Genomic DNA, 17245 nt, shown 5'->3' on the forward strand with positions numbered 1-17245 from the left:
ACACACACACACACACACACACACACACACACACACACACACACACACAGGTTTGCAATTGCTACTTTGTGGGGACATTACACATAGTCTACTATCTTTGTGGGGACATTCCATTCATTTTAACCCTAACCCTAAACCCTAACCCTAACCCCAACCCTTAACCTAACCCCTAAAGACCTTGTGGGGACGTATTAATTTGTCCCCACACGTTTTTTTCCCTGGATTGTACTATCTTTGTGGGGACATGAGTTCCCCACAAAGATAGCTTTGCAAGCCCACACACACACACACACACACACACACACACACACACACACACACACACACACACACACACACACACACGCGCGCGCGCGCACAAACGCACTCACGCACCCACCCACCCACGCGCGCATGTGTGTGTGGGAGTGGTCTTAGCCTGTCTCAGATATACAGTAAGAGGAAAAACAATCTTGTGAACCACTGCTCTATCTTTGACTAACTAGACAACTCTATATTCTCCTCTGCAGCAAAAGGTAATCATGGTTTTCAATGTTGTGTTTGTTTTTATTTGGCATTTGTAAGTTTTAATTGTTGTTTAAAGTGGGTTTCCTTTAACATTGTGTGAAAAAGGCTATAGTTTTAGTTATGTTTTTTTATTTGTTTTAGAGTTGGTTTTAGTTGTTTGATTGTACTATGGGGGCATTCAGAGGAATCTCAAAAATAGTCGCTTTTTGTTATTTTTAAAGAAAAATAAAAGGATATTGACAAAGCTAAAGGGCAATTTCTTTATGATTGTAGTTTTGCAAGCAGTTTTAGACATTGTTTAGTTTTGGTTTTTTATCTGTTAATAACTCTGCTCTAAAGGTTTTCAGTCCTCAAACTTTTTTCATGTCAAGGACCACCCACAATGATAAGTATTTTTTAGGCTGCGGACCCCGCATCATCTCAAACATATTTCATGCAGGGGTCGTCAATATGTTCGTAAATGGACAAATGTGTCTGTGCCAAGACTGGTCCTTTCATAATTCAGGATTTTGTTTTTACATAATGTTCTTATTTTGATGACAAGACCCCATTATCTGTACAGCATGACACTGAATTATGATGATACTGTCATCAAAATGTCCACTAGTAAAAAAAAGAAATATATATTTTCAGGGACCAAGTCTGCATGGATAAATTAGCACTATAAAGGACCATTCAAAGGACTATTCAAGGACCACCATAAAGGCCTTTGCACAACATGCAGCGTCCAATTTTCTGCACAAAGAAAAACAGACAATATTGTCTGAATCTGGACAAATTTGGACCCGGGGTGCATGAAATGAGGTCATAGAGACACCATGTGTTCATTTATTATCCGTTGTTTTTTTTTTTTCTGTGCGGAAAATCAGACACCTATGTGCCAAGGACTTCTGTGAGACTAGTGTCCAAATGGAACAAAATGGACCCATGGGTCCATTTGGTTCCATTTGGACACTCTCAGAGTTACAGGCCTGTAATAGTCATTAAGGGCTATAGTTCTTTATGTGTTTCTGGTAATATTGTAATTGTCCACATGCTTTGCGTGTCCATGGCAAAAATAGAAGACAAAAAAGACTCCACCTTGAGAACCAATGGTCTACACCACTGGTTCTCAAACTTTTTCATGTCCCCCAAATTGACACTTGTTAGCCCGCGGACCACCATTTCTAAAGATATGCTAGATACCCTCATATAAGAGAAGATCTTTACAGCTCTAGCAGTGATTCTCAACAATCGTTTGACACACATTAGGCTACGGACCCCCATTTAATTGTATTTCTATTCCTGGGACCCCGATTTATATATTGTAAAATATCAGTGTTAATTTAACTCTGAGAGTGTACAAATGGAACCAAATGAACCTTTAGGGTCCATTTGGTTCCTATATATGATTTAGTCCCCGGACCCCACCTTGAGAGCCACTGGTCTACAGACTCTACACAATTAACCTTGTGTTCTCCTGTTCAGGATCCATGCTGCTGTTCTTGTTGTTCCTGAGCTGTGTGTTCTGCCTGGCAACAGGACAGACACACCACAACTACAACCAGATGGAACCTCGCCTGAAGAGCTTTGTTGATATGGCTCTGAATAAAGCTAATCAGCAACTTCAGTTTGGACATCTGAACTTTGACAAGATTGGTGAAGTAGCACAGGTAACACTGTTGCATGTATCCTTTATTACAGAGGGGGCAGTGGCTAGATGGATGGCTCAGGGGTAGAGAACCCGTCATTGGAACAGAGAGGGTTCCCGAAGGGTTCCCAGTTCCATTCCGGGCTCCCCGAGAATTAGTGTCGAAGAGTCCTTGAGCAAGACTCTGAACCCCTAGTGCTCCCGGTGAGCAGGTGCCTTGCATGGTTTCCTCCGCCACCAGTGTATGAATGTATGGGTGAATGTAATGCACGATCTATGTACTGTGCCTTCAATAAATGTGCTATACAAATGCACCATTTATCATTTTACAGGGGCCTTCATTCTTTCTTTTTTCCCCTTTTTATCAGGCCAAGGACCCCTTAGCTGAGAGAGAGATGAAGCAGAGACCCCCCACTATATAGTGTATATAGTGTTGTCAGGTGGAAACCTCTTATCTCCAAGTTTCAAATTTGTATGTTTTTCGCAAAGTAAAGCCCTGCTTCACCATACAAGGCTGTTGCACAAAAGTAGTGAAAACAGCAGATCTACAAGCACACAACACCTTGCGGTGGGAGGCATTGTGTGTTTGTAGATCGTCTGTTTTCACTAGTTTAAATCATTTTTAAAATGATAAATGCAAAACGAACGGTTTTGGACATACAAGGTTTTCACCCGACAACGACGATAGGCCTATGTTGCAGACTTTTTCATAGATTGCATACTGTAGATGTTTGACAGCATTTTTAATCAGTGTATGTTGGATAAATGACATTTCAGACAGTACAACCACTGTGGAGTGCTGGCTTTCTGCTCTGCTTGTTAAATGGATAGATCATTGTTATAGAGTGTTTGTTCAGTAATGTTGTGTTAAACTATATTGTGATAGTAATCATTGCTATAGAACGGGGGTGGGCAACTTTGATGAGATATTTACTCACTCACTCAAGTCACTCCAGAGGGCCACATTGCAAATACTGTAAATTAATACCCTACTTCGTCGTTCTATGTCACACAAAAGTAGCAAAAATAGCCGATCTACAATATTGCACTTTTACTCCATTTTTTTTACTCAAGTATTTGAAAACTTCAGTTACTTTGTAGATTTTGTAGATTATAACACCTACATTAACAACTTCATTCTTAATTTTCCTATATACATTTCGGCTTGTAGATCTACTATTTTCAAAGGATTTTTATACATTTGAAAACTTGAAATGGGACATTCTGCATAATGAGTACTTTTGTTTGAATACTGGCCAAAAATCCAACTTGCCAAATCAACTTGCTAGGACACCTCGCCAATGAGCAGGGTTGTCAACATTGGACTGTCAGAATCCAGGAGATTTATTCTTTAGGGGGTGCGCGGAACTCCTCAACCAGGGTAAAATCTTTTTAACATAGTACATTTAATTTCCTGTGTCCTGGTGAATTTTGTGCATGTTGGATACTTTTATCAGGCTTGCTTTACTAGCATGGGTACAATTTCAGCCGTAAAATGCCAAATGTACAGGTGGTGTACAGATTTGATGACTGAAGCAAAGTAAGACATCCTTAATAATGACTTCTCATCTTTAAGTCATTACTTAAGTGAATATCTGTATGATCCAGGGGTGTTGTTGGCTGGATTATTCATGAAGCTTTCCCGGAAGAGAAAGATCCCATGATTGGCCGCTAGTTGCGCTGTTATCCCCCCGCGAGGTACCAAAAAGATTTTTTCTCCTCTGGACCCCATTCACTTTTTTCCTCTTTAATTTTCTAACCTTAATAAACATTGTCATAAATACTTTATGGTTCCTGTCGCTAGTGAAAAACTGCCTTTCAATTACCATGATATGCGTTTTGTGCAAATATGGTCCCATTTATGTTAAAATTGATGATAAAGTTGCGGGGGGCATGGCAAACTAAACTGATATCAGCCGGCTGTGTTCTTCTTCGTGTGCTGTATTTCGGGAGGCTCCGACCACATTCTCCCATGTATCCCTGCGGTTGCACGTGACCGTTGGCAGCCAATAGCATTCCTTATGATTCCTGGGGTACCATTCAAACAATGATGCATGGCGACACCCATACAAGGGACAAAAAAGTGTAATTTTCGCCGCATAGAAACCAATGGCTTCGCACCGTCCATATTTATTTTACAGTCTATGGTATGATCATGCATGCATTGCCCCCACCCCTAAAGCTGGCGGTCTGGGGGTCCTCCCCCAGAAAGAAATCAACATAGTAGATGTCATTTGATACCAAATCCAGGAGAAATCCAGGAGAAATGCCAATCATCCTAGCAAATCCAGGAGCATTGACAAGCCTGCCAATGAGCGCGCGTGGACAATTTGGCAGATAGTGTTTTTACATTGCATCATTAAGTAAAACATTTGAGTACTTTTTCCACCACTGGCCATATGGTCACATAATGTTTACTATTTTCGGCTAGCAACATCATCATGCGATGAAGTAGCCTAGGTATTAACCAGTCTTTAATGTTTTTTTTTTTTTTTTTACACCACATTTTCGAATATTTAGCAAACACTGAACTGAAGACAACTCTGCTCTCTGCTTTCTACTCGGTAGCAGACAACTAAACTTGACTATAATTGAGGACAAACGGACCCCAATATAAACAAGCCATTGTGCTTTCTTGGTATAGGCCCGATCCTATTAGTCGACCTTGTATCTGAACTGTCTTGTGCTGCTCTAACTTCAAATAAAGTATTCAATCAATCAATCAATCAATCAATCAATCAATCAATCAATCAATCAATCAATCAATCAATCAATCAATCAATCAATCAATCAATTCTCAGCACGCACTCCTACACCCTGCTCTCTCTCTCTCTCTCTCTCTCTGTCTCTCTGTCTCTCTGTGTGTCTCTCTCTCTCTCTCTCTCTCTCTCTCTCTCTCTCTCTCTCTCTCTCTCTCTCTCTCTTCTCCTATAAGCATGCACAATGTTAGAAGTTGATTGATTGATTGGTTTAGCACACACACACACACACACACACACACACACACACACACACACACACACACACACACACACACACACACACACACACACACACACACTGAATTGAATCGAATCGAATCAAAGCAAGGCAAGGCAAAGCAAATCAAAGCAAATCAAAGCAAATCATGTCTTGTTCTCTTGTAGGTCACACCCCAGGTGAAAATTGACCTGCGTTTGAAGAGAACAGTCTGCAGCAAGGTTCCTGGAAACCAGCACACACATCGTCCTGAGTGTCCATTCATGAAGGTTGGTGAAATACAGGCTTTCTTGAGTTTTTTATCCTTTAAATTTATTTTCAATAAACTGTTCAGTCAATCAAATGTCTGTCTGTCTCTCCGTCAGCTGGAGGTCCGATGTATGGTCTGTCGCATGGCTCCAAACGACACCAACGAACCATTCATCGACTGTGTTCGCAGAACCGACCAGAAGGAGGTAAATCTCATGTTTAACGTCCGAATGTCTGTCTACATACAGTATATTAGAACTAAAACACTACTACTACTACTACTACTGTTTTTTCTGTACATTTACTTTTATTGATCCAAGTATTGATGATTTCTTCTTTAGTATTGTCTGTCTTTATATGTCTTGATGAATTGAATACATTAGGCATGAAAATAAGCATTGAGGGATTTTTGTGTTATCCCTTATAACCTATAACTAAAACTATGACTAAATATGTTGACAATATTGTCAAAAAATAAAAACTAGGCTAAAATAACTAGGCTGAAAATAGCAGATCTACAAGACCACGTTACATGTTGTGGGCATGTGGATTGGCTATTAATATATTTGTCAACAAAATCAACTACATGGTCGACTGAAATCCTATGATATTTAGCCAGCTAAAACTAGACTAACACTAGAACATTTCAGATGACTAAAATGTGTCTAAACGTAAATGGAATTTTATTCCAAAGACTATGTGACTGTCAGGGAAAATTAGCTGAATACCTGTCAAATCTGGGAATACATTTCTTACCAAACAAGTTCTTCACCAATGTGTTCGTAAAGGTGTCTTGCAACATAATACAAAGATTGAAATTCAACATCCCTAGCAAAATGTTTGACAGCTAGGGCAATTCTGGGTCTCATTCACTTACTATACACTGGACTATGAGGGAAAAAAAGCACTCCCAAAAATATGCTTTAAGTGGGATGTGAGGGGTCTAACTAGGTGTTTTTAATTATTCTGAATCCATTGCAAGCATTTGTTTTGCACGAAAAAACATTCCTTGGGCCAACATGGACCCCATACACCTTGTGAAAAGTGACGACTCATCACTAAACCATAATTTTTTTTTGTCTGATTTTGGCCCAATGAATGTTTTTCGTGCAAAACAAATGCTTGCAATGGATTCAGAATAATTAAAAACACCTAGTTAGACACCTAAAATGCTACTTAAAGCATATTTTTGGGAGTGATTTTTTTCCAGATGACTAAAATGTGTCTAAACGTAAATGGATTTTTTTTCCAAAGACTATGTGACTATTAGTCAGGGAAGATTTTCAGAATACCTGTCAAATCTGGGAATAAATTCCTTACCAAACAATTTCTTCACCAATGTGTTCGTAAAGGTGTCTTGCAACATATCTAACAAAGATTGAAATTCAACATCCCTAGCAAAATGTTTGACAGCTAGGGTAATTCTGGCTCTCATTCACTTACTATACACTGGACTATAAGGGAAAAAATCACTCCCAAAAATATGCTTTAAGTGGGATGTGAGGGTTCTAACTAGGTGTTTTTAATTATTCTGAATCCATTGCAAGCATTTGTTTTGCACGAAAAACATTCCTTGGGCCAACAATGGACCCAGAATGTGAATGAGTGAATGAGACCCAGAATTACCCTAGCTGTCAAATATTTTGCTAGGCATGTTGAATTTCAATCTTTTTTAGATATGTTAATAGACACCTTTACAAACACGTTGGTGAAGAAATTGTTTGGTAAGGAATTTATTCCCAGGGTTTTATTAAAATTCCCTGACTATATGAACTACAGTACATCAAAATGTGCTGTCAAAATGTAATAGTGGTACTGTGTGTTTTTTTCTTTCAGCGTTATGCCCTATGGGATCAACACTGTCAAGCACGACCACTCGCTGGAGCTCGCATGTTGATTAGAGGGGAAGATGATGATGGGATTTTGGTTTAATTCCCATATTTGTATATTCCTTTTCCAGAAGACGTTTCCACCCACAGAGTAAAACCACAGTTTGTCAGAGTCAATGAATATCCCATATTGATTTGAAGACACAATAAAGGGAGACCACACCGGGGAATATGCGTTTTTTGATAAGTTATATTGAAAATATAGTCAGAGTTCAAAGTACTGTACAGCAAGTACAGTAGAGCATTTTTCACCCATAGCTTCTCTGAGTACAAAGCATAATGATTTTACAGATATATGGAGTTACAGAATACATTAGTCACATTCTGATTGGACAATTAAACATAACATGGATATCAGATGTTTTCGTGTTGTTGGGCCCAGTAGCCAGGCCAGATATCATGGCTTGACAATATCATTTTGTTATCCTGTGTCCTGGGCAGTCTGACATTTATTGAGATATCATTTCCCTGGTCAACATCTTTGTACAGACCTGGAGTGGAGACATCTCGTCACAATGGATTAGTTATCAGATCAAAACAAAATAACCTTGACACTTTTAAAACTGAAAGTGTTGTCTAACACTAAAATGTAATTTCATATTGATATCAATCAATCCTTATCCATCAGATGAGTAGAGAAGTACCGACGTCACTTAGATCAGTGGTTCTCAACCTTTTCAGGCCGCAACCCCCAAAATAATCATATTTGAACTGGGGACCCCCCCACCCTGACAAGCACTTGGAGTTATAAGAGTCCAGGCATTACATTTTGTATAACACAGTTCGATTGTGAAATTAGCAGATCTATTTACATGCTCATAAGAGCATGTAGATCGGCTATTATCACAATTTATGCCTCTAATATTTTTGACAATTCGGCCAATTTGTCATTTTACAGGTATTTAAAAAGTCCTTAAAGGGACTACACCATGAATTTACATTTTTCCAATTTTTATGTATTTTCTTGGTGTCCCACCAGCAACTTCTATCCTCACAAAGTCCTATTTCTGACCATTGTGTCTTTCTCAGTTTATGGGCAGATCTATGTTAGCATGTCTCAGAACGGTCCTGATTGTGAAAGGTCAGATTTGTGATGTCACAAGGCCTGAGAAGGAGGCAGGAGGAGCTGGGAGAGGGTTGGGGAGGGGTGGGCAGGCCTGAGAAGGAGGCAGGAGGAGCTGGGAGAGGGTTGGGGAGGGGTGGGCAGGCCTGCTGAGCAGGAGGTGGGGAGGAGTGTGGGGCCAAAACTGGCTCAATAGCGCAGTCCTCCCACTCAGGACAAGGTGGTACTGCAGCTGAAAATGCTCTGAAAGCCAGGCAGAAATGACAGGGGCTCTGTATTCAGGAGTGGTAATTTAGCCTCAAACCTTTTCAAAAACGTTTTTGGGACACAAACAGTGTTATATAAATTATTTTTAAATGCATGGTGTAGGACCTTTAAATTGTCACTTTAGAAATGTGCAGATGTTGGTTTGTTTACTGTTGAGTGAGAAAACAATGTTGCACCTTATCTGGGGACCCCCCCAAAATAATTTGGAGACCCCTGGGGTCGACCCCACCTTGAGAACCACTGACTTAGATCAGAACTTCTCAACCTTCTCAATATATATATTTTTTTATATTTGTCGCATTCCTACAAGACAGACATCACAATAAATGTACCCCCATTGATTCGCATGTCTGACTGAGACGTCTTACTAGTCATATTTGAACTGGGGCCCAAAATAATCATATTTGAACCTGGGGATCCAAACGACACCAGCGATCCATTCATCGACTGTGTTCGCAGAGTCGATCAGAGGACGGTAAATATCTCATGTTTCTAACATCAGTTTGTCTGTCTACAATCAGAACTAAACGTGTTTATAAAAATGGTATAATACTACATCTACTACTACTACTACTACTACTACTGTTTCTTTCTGTAAATGTACTTTTATTGATCCAAGTATTGATGATTTCTTCCATAGTATTGTCTGTCTTTCTATGTCTTGATAAATTGAATGCATAGGACCAGAATGAAAACAAGCATTGAGGGATTTGTGTGTTATCCTTTTATAGCATTAGTGTATAACCGTACCTTTTCACAAACTGTTAATAAAGTACTCAATCAATCAAAAACTACTACTAATAAATCATCATTATTATTATTATTAGTATCATCATCATCATCATCATCATAATTTATTTGTTTATTTAGACTTTGTAATGTGCAGTGTTGATTTCATCAACTAAAATGTATGTCGACTAATTTGACTGTATGACGTATGTCGACTAATTTTTTTTCACTGACAAGAACTGAGCTGTGATGACTAAAACTATGACTAAATATATTATCAATTTCGTCAACAAATAAAAACTAGGCTAAAATGTTAAGGAGACCGGGGACCCCTCAAAATAATTTGGGGACCCCTGGAGTCGACCCACAGGTAGAGAAGCACTGACTTAGATCAACCTTCTCTATACCGGTATTCAAAGATTTGCAAAAACATTCACGATTTTTTAAAAATAGCATATCTACAAGCTTGCATAATAATGTTTGAACTGGGGAAACCCCAAACAATCATATTAGAACTGACCCCCAGTTTAAATATGATTATTTTGGGCCCCAGTTCAAATATGATTATTTTGAGGGGTACCCAGTTCAACTTGAACACATCGCGCACATTTATCATTAAATAAAAATCATCTAAGCATATTTAGCTTGCTGCTTAGCAGAAATGACATTTTAAAATATATTTTCTTGAATGGAAATGCCAGCTTCCATTACTCGCCTTTCAGGAGTTGTAGTTCCAGACTCTATATAGCAGGGGTCTCAAACTAGCGGCCCTGGGGCCATTTGCGGCCCGCGAGACGATATTTTGTGGCCCCCACCTTAATATGAAAGTTTAATGTTAGTGCGGCCCACAAGTTTTATATGAACCTCAAAACAGTTAATAATACAGTACAGTACAGTACAGTGCATGTTCCATAAGTTAAACACAACTTGTTTACACCAGGGTCCTTGTTCATCTTATTTTGTGTTAAAAAATAAAAAAGACATTTGAGAAGATGCGCTGCGCACGCGTGCATGTGCGCTGAGGCTGCGGCCCAGCCTCAGCCAGACTCTGCCTCCAGCGGCCCCAAGGTAAATTGAGGAGACCCCTGCTATATAGCATTCGATTGTGGAATAGTTGTCTGGCTACGCGGTTCCCCAGTTCTATGACAAGCTCATAGAATTGTAGGAGTTGAGACATTACATAATATTATAACAAAATAAAATGACTTGTTGCACCATCAAGTGTAATAAGACAACTTGTTTGTTCAGCACCGTGATGATTGAAGTTGAAGTTGAAACGTATTGAATTCAACTGAATTGAATTAAACAGAAGTGAATTGGGTTTCTTGTTCTCTCTTGTTCTCTCTCTCTCTCTCTCTCTCTCTCTCTCTCTCTCTCTCTCTTTCTCTCTTTCTCTAGAGAGAACAAGAAACCCACGCTTGTGAAAGGAGCGAGACAGACCGAGTGGGCGTCGCCCTTTCTTTGATCTGGGTTCCCAGATTGCTCTTTCTCTTTATATCTCTCTCTCTCTCTCTCTCTCTCTCTCTCTCTCCCCTTTCACCACACTACAGAGGTGAGGTGACCCATGGTGATTTTGGGATGAGAGGTTGGTCGTCATCAATAATGAGTGGGGAGTGCATTCTAGAGAAGGGGGGAGGTGGGTTTGATGCAGTGTTAATTTGGTTTACTAAGACTAAAAGATTTGGTTTATCTAAGTCTAAGACTAATGGCTGTAAACATTTAAAGTGGTATGCAACGGTGCAATGGAATTAAAGCCAAATCCATATTTTATCTTTAGATTTTGCAGCGAGTAGCAGTGTCAGATGTGATTGATACTGTTAGGCTACTATATTATTTGCAGAGCAGAGATTTCTTAAACCTGGCAGTGGCATACACTAGGCATTGTAGCCTAGCCCTAGCAGTTTTATGTCTTTTGAGAGTTACTTTAACATTTTGTATTTGCTGTGTTTCGATGCAATGGCATTACAGCCAAGATAGTGTTTTGAGCTGTAACATGATGCTTCTCTTCTCATGTCCAGCTGATGGTCAGTGGTCAGTGGACACCACAATTTACAATTTTAGGCATTTAGCAGACACTCTTAATCCAGAGCGATTTTAATAAGCAAGGTAATACAGGAAGAGGTGAGTCTTCAGACCACGGTGGAAGCTATAGGGAGTGAGTCTGTTGTTCTAAGTGCCACAGGGAGTTTATTCCACAGTTTGGGGGCCAGGAGGGTGAATTGTCTGGGACGAGTGGACTTTTGCCCAGCAGAGCAAACACACAAACATCTACTTTGGCTCAGCATGTCTGAAATGCTGAGCCATGTCAAGACATGCCATGAACTAAAGACCTCGTTTATGTGTGTGTGTGTGTGTGTGTGTGCGTGCGTGCGTGCGTGCGTGCGTGCGTGCGTGTGCGTGCGCGTGTGCGTGTGTGTGTGTGTGCATGTGCGTGTGCGTGCACGCATGGGGAGTGGTCACAGCTATAGTGTCAGATATAAGTAAAGGGAAAACAATCTTGTGCACCACTGCTCTATCTTCGACCCACTGGACATCACCATATTCTCCTCTGAAGCAAAAGGTAATCAGGTTTTTTAATGTTTCATTTGTTTTCGAGCTTCATTCGTTTTGACATTTTGAGGTAATGATGGGTTTTTACTGCGATTTTGCCAGTTTCGTTTTGGGAAAAAAGGCTATAGTTTTATTTTATTTTATATTCATTTCAGTGTTTGTTTTAGCTGTTTGATTGTAATATGGGGCTGTCACTGGTGAGGGGTGAGACAAAATCAAAGATTCGCTGACATTTTCACAACTTTTCAAGAATAGCAGATCTACAAGCTCACAGTGACGTGCTGTGAGCTTGTAGATCTGTTATTTTGAAAATCAGTAATACAATAGGGTCAAAGTGGTAAAATGATTGTGACACAAATTAAGCAAGGGGACCCCCTGGAACCCTCCCCCAATGGACGACCCCACCTTGAGAACCAACAGTCTACACAATTAACACTATGTTCTCCTGTTCAGGATCCATGCTGCAGAAGATGATGAGACTCACTGTGTTCTTGTTGTTCCTGAGCTGTGTGTTCTGCCTGGCAACAGGAAAGACACACAACAGCTACAACCAGCTGGAACCTCGCCTGAAGAGCTTTGTTGATCTGGTTCTGAATAAAGCTAATCAGCAACTAGACGGTTATGGACATCTGAACTTCGACAAGATCGGTGAAATAGCACAGGTAACACTGTTGCATGTATCCTTTTTTACAGTGTTTTTCCCCAGGCCAAGGACCCCTTAAGGGCCGTTTATAGTTCTGTATGTTTTATTTTATTTACGTTTTGGGTGAGAGAGTATGTGCAGTAATTACGTCGACATGGGCTCCCATTGGGGCCGCGTGCCACATAGCCTATTGTGCCTTGCAGCACAGAGCACACGAGAGATTCTCAGCGCGCCCGTCACCCGACCATGATTTCACTCTGTCTCTGCATCCACACTTCTTTTTATAAATACTTTGTGTCAGTTAACGTTATATCACCAGTAAGTCAAAAGATATACGATTCGAAACGTAAGTGAAACGTTTATTGGCTGAATGAACCACACTCACCTTGAGTAGCACCCGTCTCTCAAATCTGGTGATTAATCAATAAGATTAATTAGTTCATGCGTACGTACGTTTTAATCAGTTTTAATACGTCGGGTTGGGTGTTGAGAAGGAACGGACACCAAAACGGACCATACAGAACAAATCTCTCTCCCCCTCTGTTTCTAGTGAACACTCGTCAGTGTTGGATTCATGTTAATGTGATTTTCAGACAGTACAACTAGACTACAGTGTTGGGTCTCTGCTCTACTTGGTTAGATCATTGTTAGTGTTTGTTCAGTAATGTTTTGTTAAAAATAGCCGATCTACAAGCTCAAAACACGCACCGAATCGAATCGAATTGAACTGAACTGAACTGAACTGAACTGAACTGAACTGAACTGAACTGAACTGAACTGAACTGAACTGGGTCATGTCTTGTTCTCTTGTAGCTCACACCCCGGGTGAGAATTGACGTGCGTTTGAAGAAAACAGTCTGCAGAAAGGTTCCTGGAAAGCAGCACACACACCGTCCCGATTGTGCATTCATGCGGGTTGGTGAAATACATTACATCCATTAGCTTTAGAAGGCTTAGTCTAATCTTTAATTGTTGACAAAATTGTCAACATATTTAGTTTTAGTCAACATAACTTTATTTCGATTTTGTCCATGAAAAGAATGTAATTTTTGTTATAGTTGTAGTCGTGAAATTAACACTGACTGAACGGGTCAAAGCATTTAGGCCTTGCACGCCACAGCACTTTGCTGCCCACAAGAATATGTTTCTTTTTTCTTTCTTTTTTTTAAATTATTGTAATATGGGGCTGTCATTGGTCTGTCTGTCTGTCTGTAAATAAATTGGTTAGTGATCCTTAAGCTGCATCCTAGAACTCATCTTCTCCATGCCCACTTCATCAGTCGGGTAGAGTGGAGGAGAGAGTAGCTGCCAATTTAGAATGTGTTTAGTAAATAAGTAAATATTTCTGTGACTTTAACGAGGTTAGTGATACTCGCAGGCACTACACCAAAGTTAGCCAGTCGATCTGATTTTAAGCCCTGCATTTTTTACACAATATGGGAAAAAAAATCATCTTTCCTATACTCGGCAGTAGTTCAGTGGACTGATTTACAGAGATGGTTGGACAATATTATGAATTATAGCTTACTGTATGTCTTTTACTGGTCTTTAAAAGAAAAGTGCAAACTTTTTCTTTTCAGTTTTTACAGTTTATTGTTTTAGGGTTTGTCGTCGACTGTCCTTGGCTGTTTCGTATTTGTGATGTATTTTGTTCCCTTCCCCCTTTTCTCAAAAGGAAGATGGGCAGGGCAAAGAAACTACGTTTTCTTTCTTTTATCTTTTTTTGCCCTTGTTTTATACTGTATGTGCATGTATTGTTACTCCCACCCCCCTTCCCTTTCTTGTGTTTTTCATCCTTTTGAATTTATTTTCAATAAACTTTCCAGTCAATCAAATGTCTGTCTGTCTCTCCGTCAGATGGAGTTCCGATGTTTTGTGTGTAGCCCGGATCCAAACGACACCAGCGATCCATTCATCGACTGTGTTCGCGTTAAAGACCAGCAGACGGTAAATATCTCATGTTTCTAGCATCTGTCTGTCTGCCTACAATACCTACATTACAACAAAGTGTTTTAAAAATTGCATACTAATACTGTTTTTTTGTAAATGTACTTTTCTCATCACCATCATCATTATTTATTTATTTATTTACACTTTGTACTGTGCAGTATTGACTAGAACTATGATAACAAATGTTCGTCGACTAATTCTTTTCACCAACAAAAACTCAACATCATTGAATAAAAACACTAAGCCATGATGACTAAAACTATATGACTAAATATATTGTCAACAAATAAAAACTTGGCTAAAATGTTAGGGAGGGACTAGTGGAGAAGAGATCTGCAAGCCCACAATGTGGCACGGCGCGTTGTGGGCATGTAGATCGGCTGTTTCCTGCAAAGAATATATTTGTCAGCCAAAGATCAACTTAATGGTCGACTGAAAGCTTATATTTAGTCAGCTAAAACTAAACTCTAGAACATTTCAGATGACTAAAATGTGACTAAAGATAAATGGAATTTTATACCAAAGACTGTGACTATTAAAAGCATCAACATGTGCTGTCAAAATGTAACAGTGGTACTTTGTGTTGTTTTCTTTCAGCGTTACGCCCTATGGGACCAACACTGTCTCCCTCCAAGCCAGCAACCACAACAACGCTCTGGATCTACCATCTTGATTAGAGAAGTCTAATAATCAAGATGAGAAGTCCCAACATGAATAAGTGGTTCTCAACCTTTTCAGGTCGCAACCACCAAAATAATCATATTTGAACTGACCCCCACCCTGACAAGCACTTGGAGTTATTGTAAAACACATTCTATTGTGAAAATAGTAGATCCATCTACATGCTCACAAGAGCTAGGGCTATTTTCACTTCGGCCAATGTTTAATTTGTCATTTTAGAGGTATTAAAAAAGTCCTTAAATTGTCACTTTAGAAATGTGTAGATGTTGGTTTGTTTACTGTTGAGTGAGAAAACAATGTTTTACATTATCTGGAGACCCCCCAAAAATAATTAGGGGACCTCCCTGGGGGTCCAGACCCACATTTGAGAACCAGACTGACTTAGATCAGTGCTTCTCAACTTTTAAAGGCTGTGACCGACCCAAAAGAATCACATTTGAACTCGGGACCCCTGAACGGAGTAGCTCACCGTCATAATGGCCTTTTTTCTATTGATTACTCACGCCATGGAGACTTGAGCTCAATAATATATCTTTTTTGTATTTGTCGCATTCCTAAGACAAGACAGAAATTACAATAAATGTACCCCCATTGAATCAATTTACTATAATATATATATATATATATATATATATATATATATACAGTATATATATATGTGTGCGTGTGTGTGTGTGTGTGTGTGTGTGTGTGTGTGCGCGCGCGCGCACACACACACACACACACACACACAAAAATAGCAGATATACAAGCTCATAGCGTGGCCGCACTGCAAGCTTGTAGATCTGTTTTTTTTTTCTTTTTTTTTAATCTTGATAAAGTATTTGAATATTTTGACCCGATTCTATAAATGTATTTTAAATCCTTCATCTAAATCAGTGGTTCTCAAACCTTTTCATGTCAAGGACCCCCAAAATTCCATGTATTTGGCCGCGGACCCCCATCTCAACATATGTTGTTGCAGGAACCCCCCAGAAGCAAATATTTGAGTTACAAATCTTTTAAAAAGATATATTCAAAGATTTGCAAAAACATTCACGATTTTTCAAAAATAGCAGATCTACAAGCTAGCATAATCATGTTTGAACTGGGGAAACCCCAAATAATCATATTTGAACTGGGCGCCCCTAAAATATTCATAAATGAACTGGGGACCCCCTCACCCTGACAAGCCAACATGGACAAGCAGATGGAATTGTAGGAGTTGTAGGATTGTATTACTATTATAACAAAATAAAATGACTTATTGCACCGTGAAAACTTGTTGTGTTTCAGCACTGTGATGTCATTGAAGTTGAAAGAGAGAGTCAAGACTAATGGCTGTAAAAAATGTAAAGTGGTATGGAACAGTGCAATGGAATTAAAGCCAAATACATATTTTATCTTTAGATTTTGCAGCGAGTAGCAGTGTCAGATGTGATTGATACTGTTACTATATTATTTGCAGAGCAGAGATTTAGTAAACCTGGCAGTGGCACACACTAGGCATTGTAGCCTAGCCCTAGCAGTTTGATGTATTCTGAGAGTTAGTTTAACATTATGTATTTGCTGTATTTCGGTGCAATGGTATTACAGCCAAGATAGTGTTTTGTTTATTCTTTGTTGAGAACTCAGTCAGAATTGCAATGTATTTTTCTTAATCTTTTTATTATTATTTTTTGATCGAGAGTAACAGACATGTAGAACTAGAAGACATTGACGTTGACGTTCAGAGTTATGTGATTATATATAGTCTAAAAGACTAAAACTAAACTAAGACTAAAATATTTTGATATTTATTTAAATAGACTATAGACTAAAACAATTTCAGAAGACTAAAACAGGACTAAGACTAAATGGTGCGTTATTCAAAAGACTAAGACTAAGATAAAAAATAAAATAACACTGGTTTGATGGTTCTCTTTGATGGTTGCTTTAGCTGTCATCATATGGAACACTTTAATTACAGATTGTGACTACAGTATTTTCTGGACTATAAGGCGCACCTGACTATAAGGCGCACTGTCAATGAATGGTCTATTTTCAAACTGTTTTCATATATAAGGCGCACCTGACAATAAGGCGCACATAATAGATGCTACCGTTGTGTTATGCATCCAACAGATGGA

General features: G+C 39.3%; 2 protein-coding genes across 2 annotated transcripts; both read left to right on the forward strand.

Moving 5' to 3' along the window:
* The first annotated feature begins 424 nt into the window (after window positions 1-424).
* On the forward strand, window positions 425-8405 carry LOC308281856 (cystatin-like protein). Its single transcript, XM_080722180.1, has 5 exons — window positions 425-515; window positions 1975-2159; window positions 5284-5385; window positions 5482-5571; window positions 7202-8405. The coding sequence occupies exons 2-5, from the start codon at window positions 1980-1982 to the stop codon at window positions 7295-7297; spliced, it is 468 nt and encodes a 155-aa protein (XP_080578306.1). The 5' UTR covers window positions 425-515; window positions 1975-1979; the 3' UTR covers window positions 7298-8405.
* Window positions 8406-11662: 3257 nt separating this feature from the next.
* LOC308281854 (uncharacterized protein) lies at window positions 11663-15716 on the forward strand. The gene is made up of 5 exons (XM_080722178.1): window positions 11663-11873; window positions 12317-12525; window positions 13320-13421; window positions 14364-14453; window positions 15054-15716. Exons 2-5 carry the CDS (start codon window positions 12322-12324, stop codon window positions 15141-15143), a joined length of 486 nt encoding a protein of 161 aa, XP_080578304.1. The 5' UTR covers window positions 11663-11873; window positions 12317-12321; the 3' UTR covers window positions 15144-15716.
* Window positions 15717-17245: the final 1529 nt, after the last annotated feature.

This window comes from Nannobrachium achirus (genome assembly GCF_963921795.1).
Source record: "Nannobrachium achirus genome assembly, chromosome: 3".
Lineage (NCBI taxonomy): Eukaryota > Metazoa > Chordata > Actinopteri > Myctophiformes > Myctophidae > Nannobrachium > Nannobrachium achirus.

Coding starts and splice junctions, on each gene's coding strand:
- LOC308281856 (XM_080722180.1), top strand. CDS start 1,980: ATGCTGCTGTTCTTGTTGTTCCTGAGCTGTGTGTTCTGCCTGGCAACA. Junction 5,386..5,481: donor CTGAGTGTCCATTCATGAAG/GTTGGTGAAATA, acceptor TCTCTCCGTCAG/CTGGAGGTCCGATGTATGGT. Junction 5,572..7,201: donor GCAGAACCGACCAGAAGGAG/GTAAATCTCATG, acceptor TTTTTCTTTCAG/CGTTATGCCCTATGGGATCA.
- LOC308281854 (XM_080722178.1), top strand. CDS start 12,322: ATGCTGCAGAAGATGATGAGACTCACTGTGTTCTTGTTGTTCCTGAGC. Junction 12,526..13,319: donor AGATCGGTGAAATAGCACAG/GTAACACTGTTG, acceptor GTTCTCTTGTAG/CTCACACCCCGGGTGAGAAT. Junction 13,422..14,363: donor CCGATTGTGCATTCATGCGG/GTTGGTGAAATA, acceptor TCTCTCCGTCAG/ATGGAGTTCCGATGTTTTGT.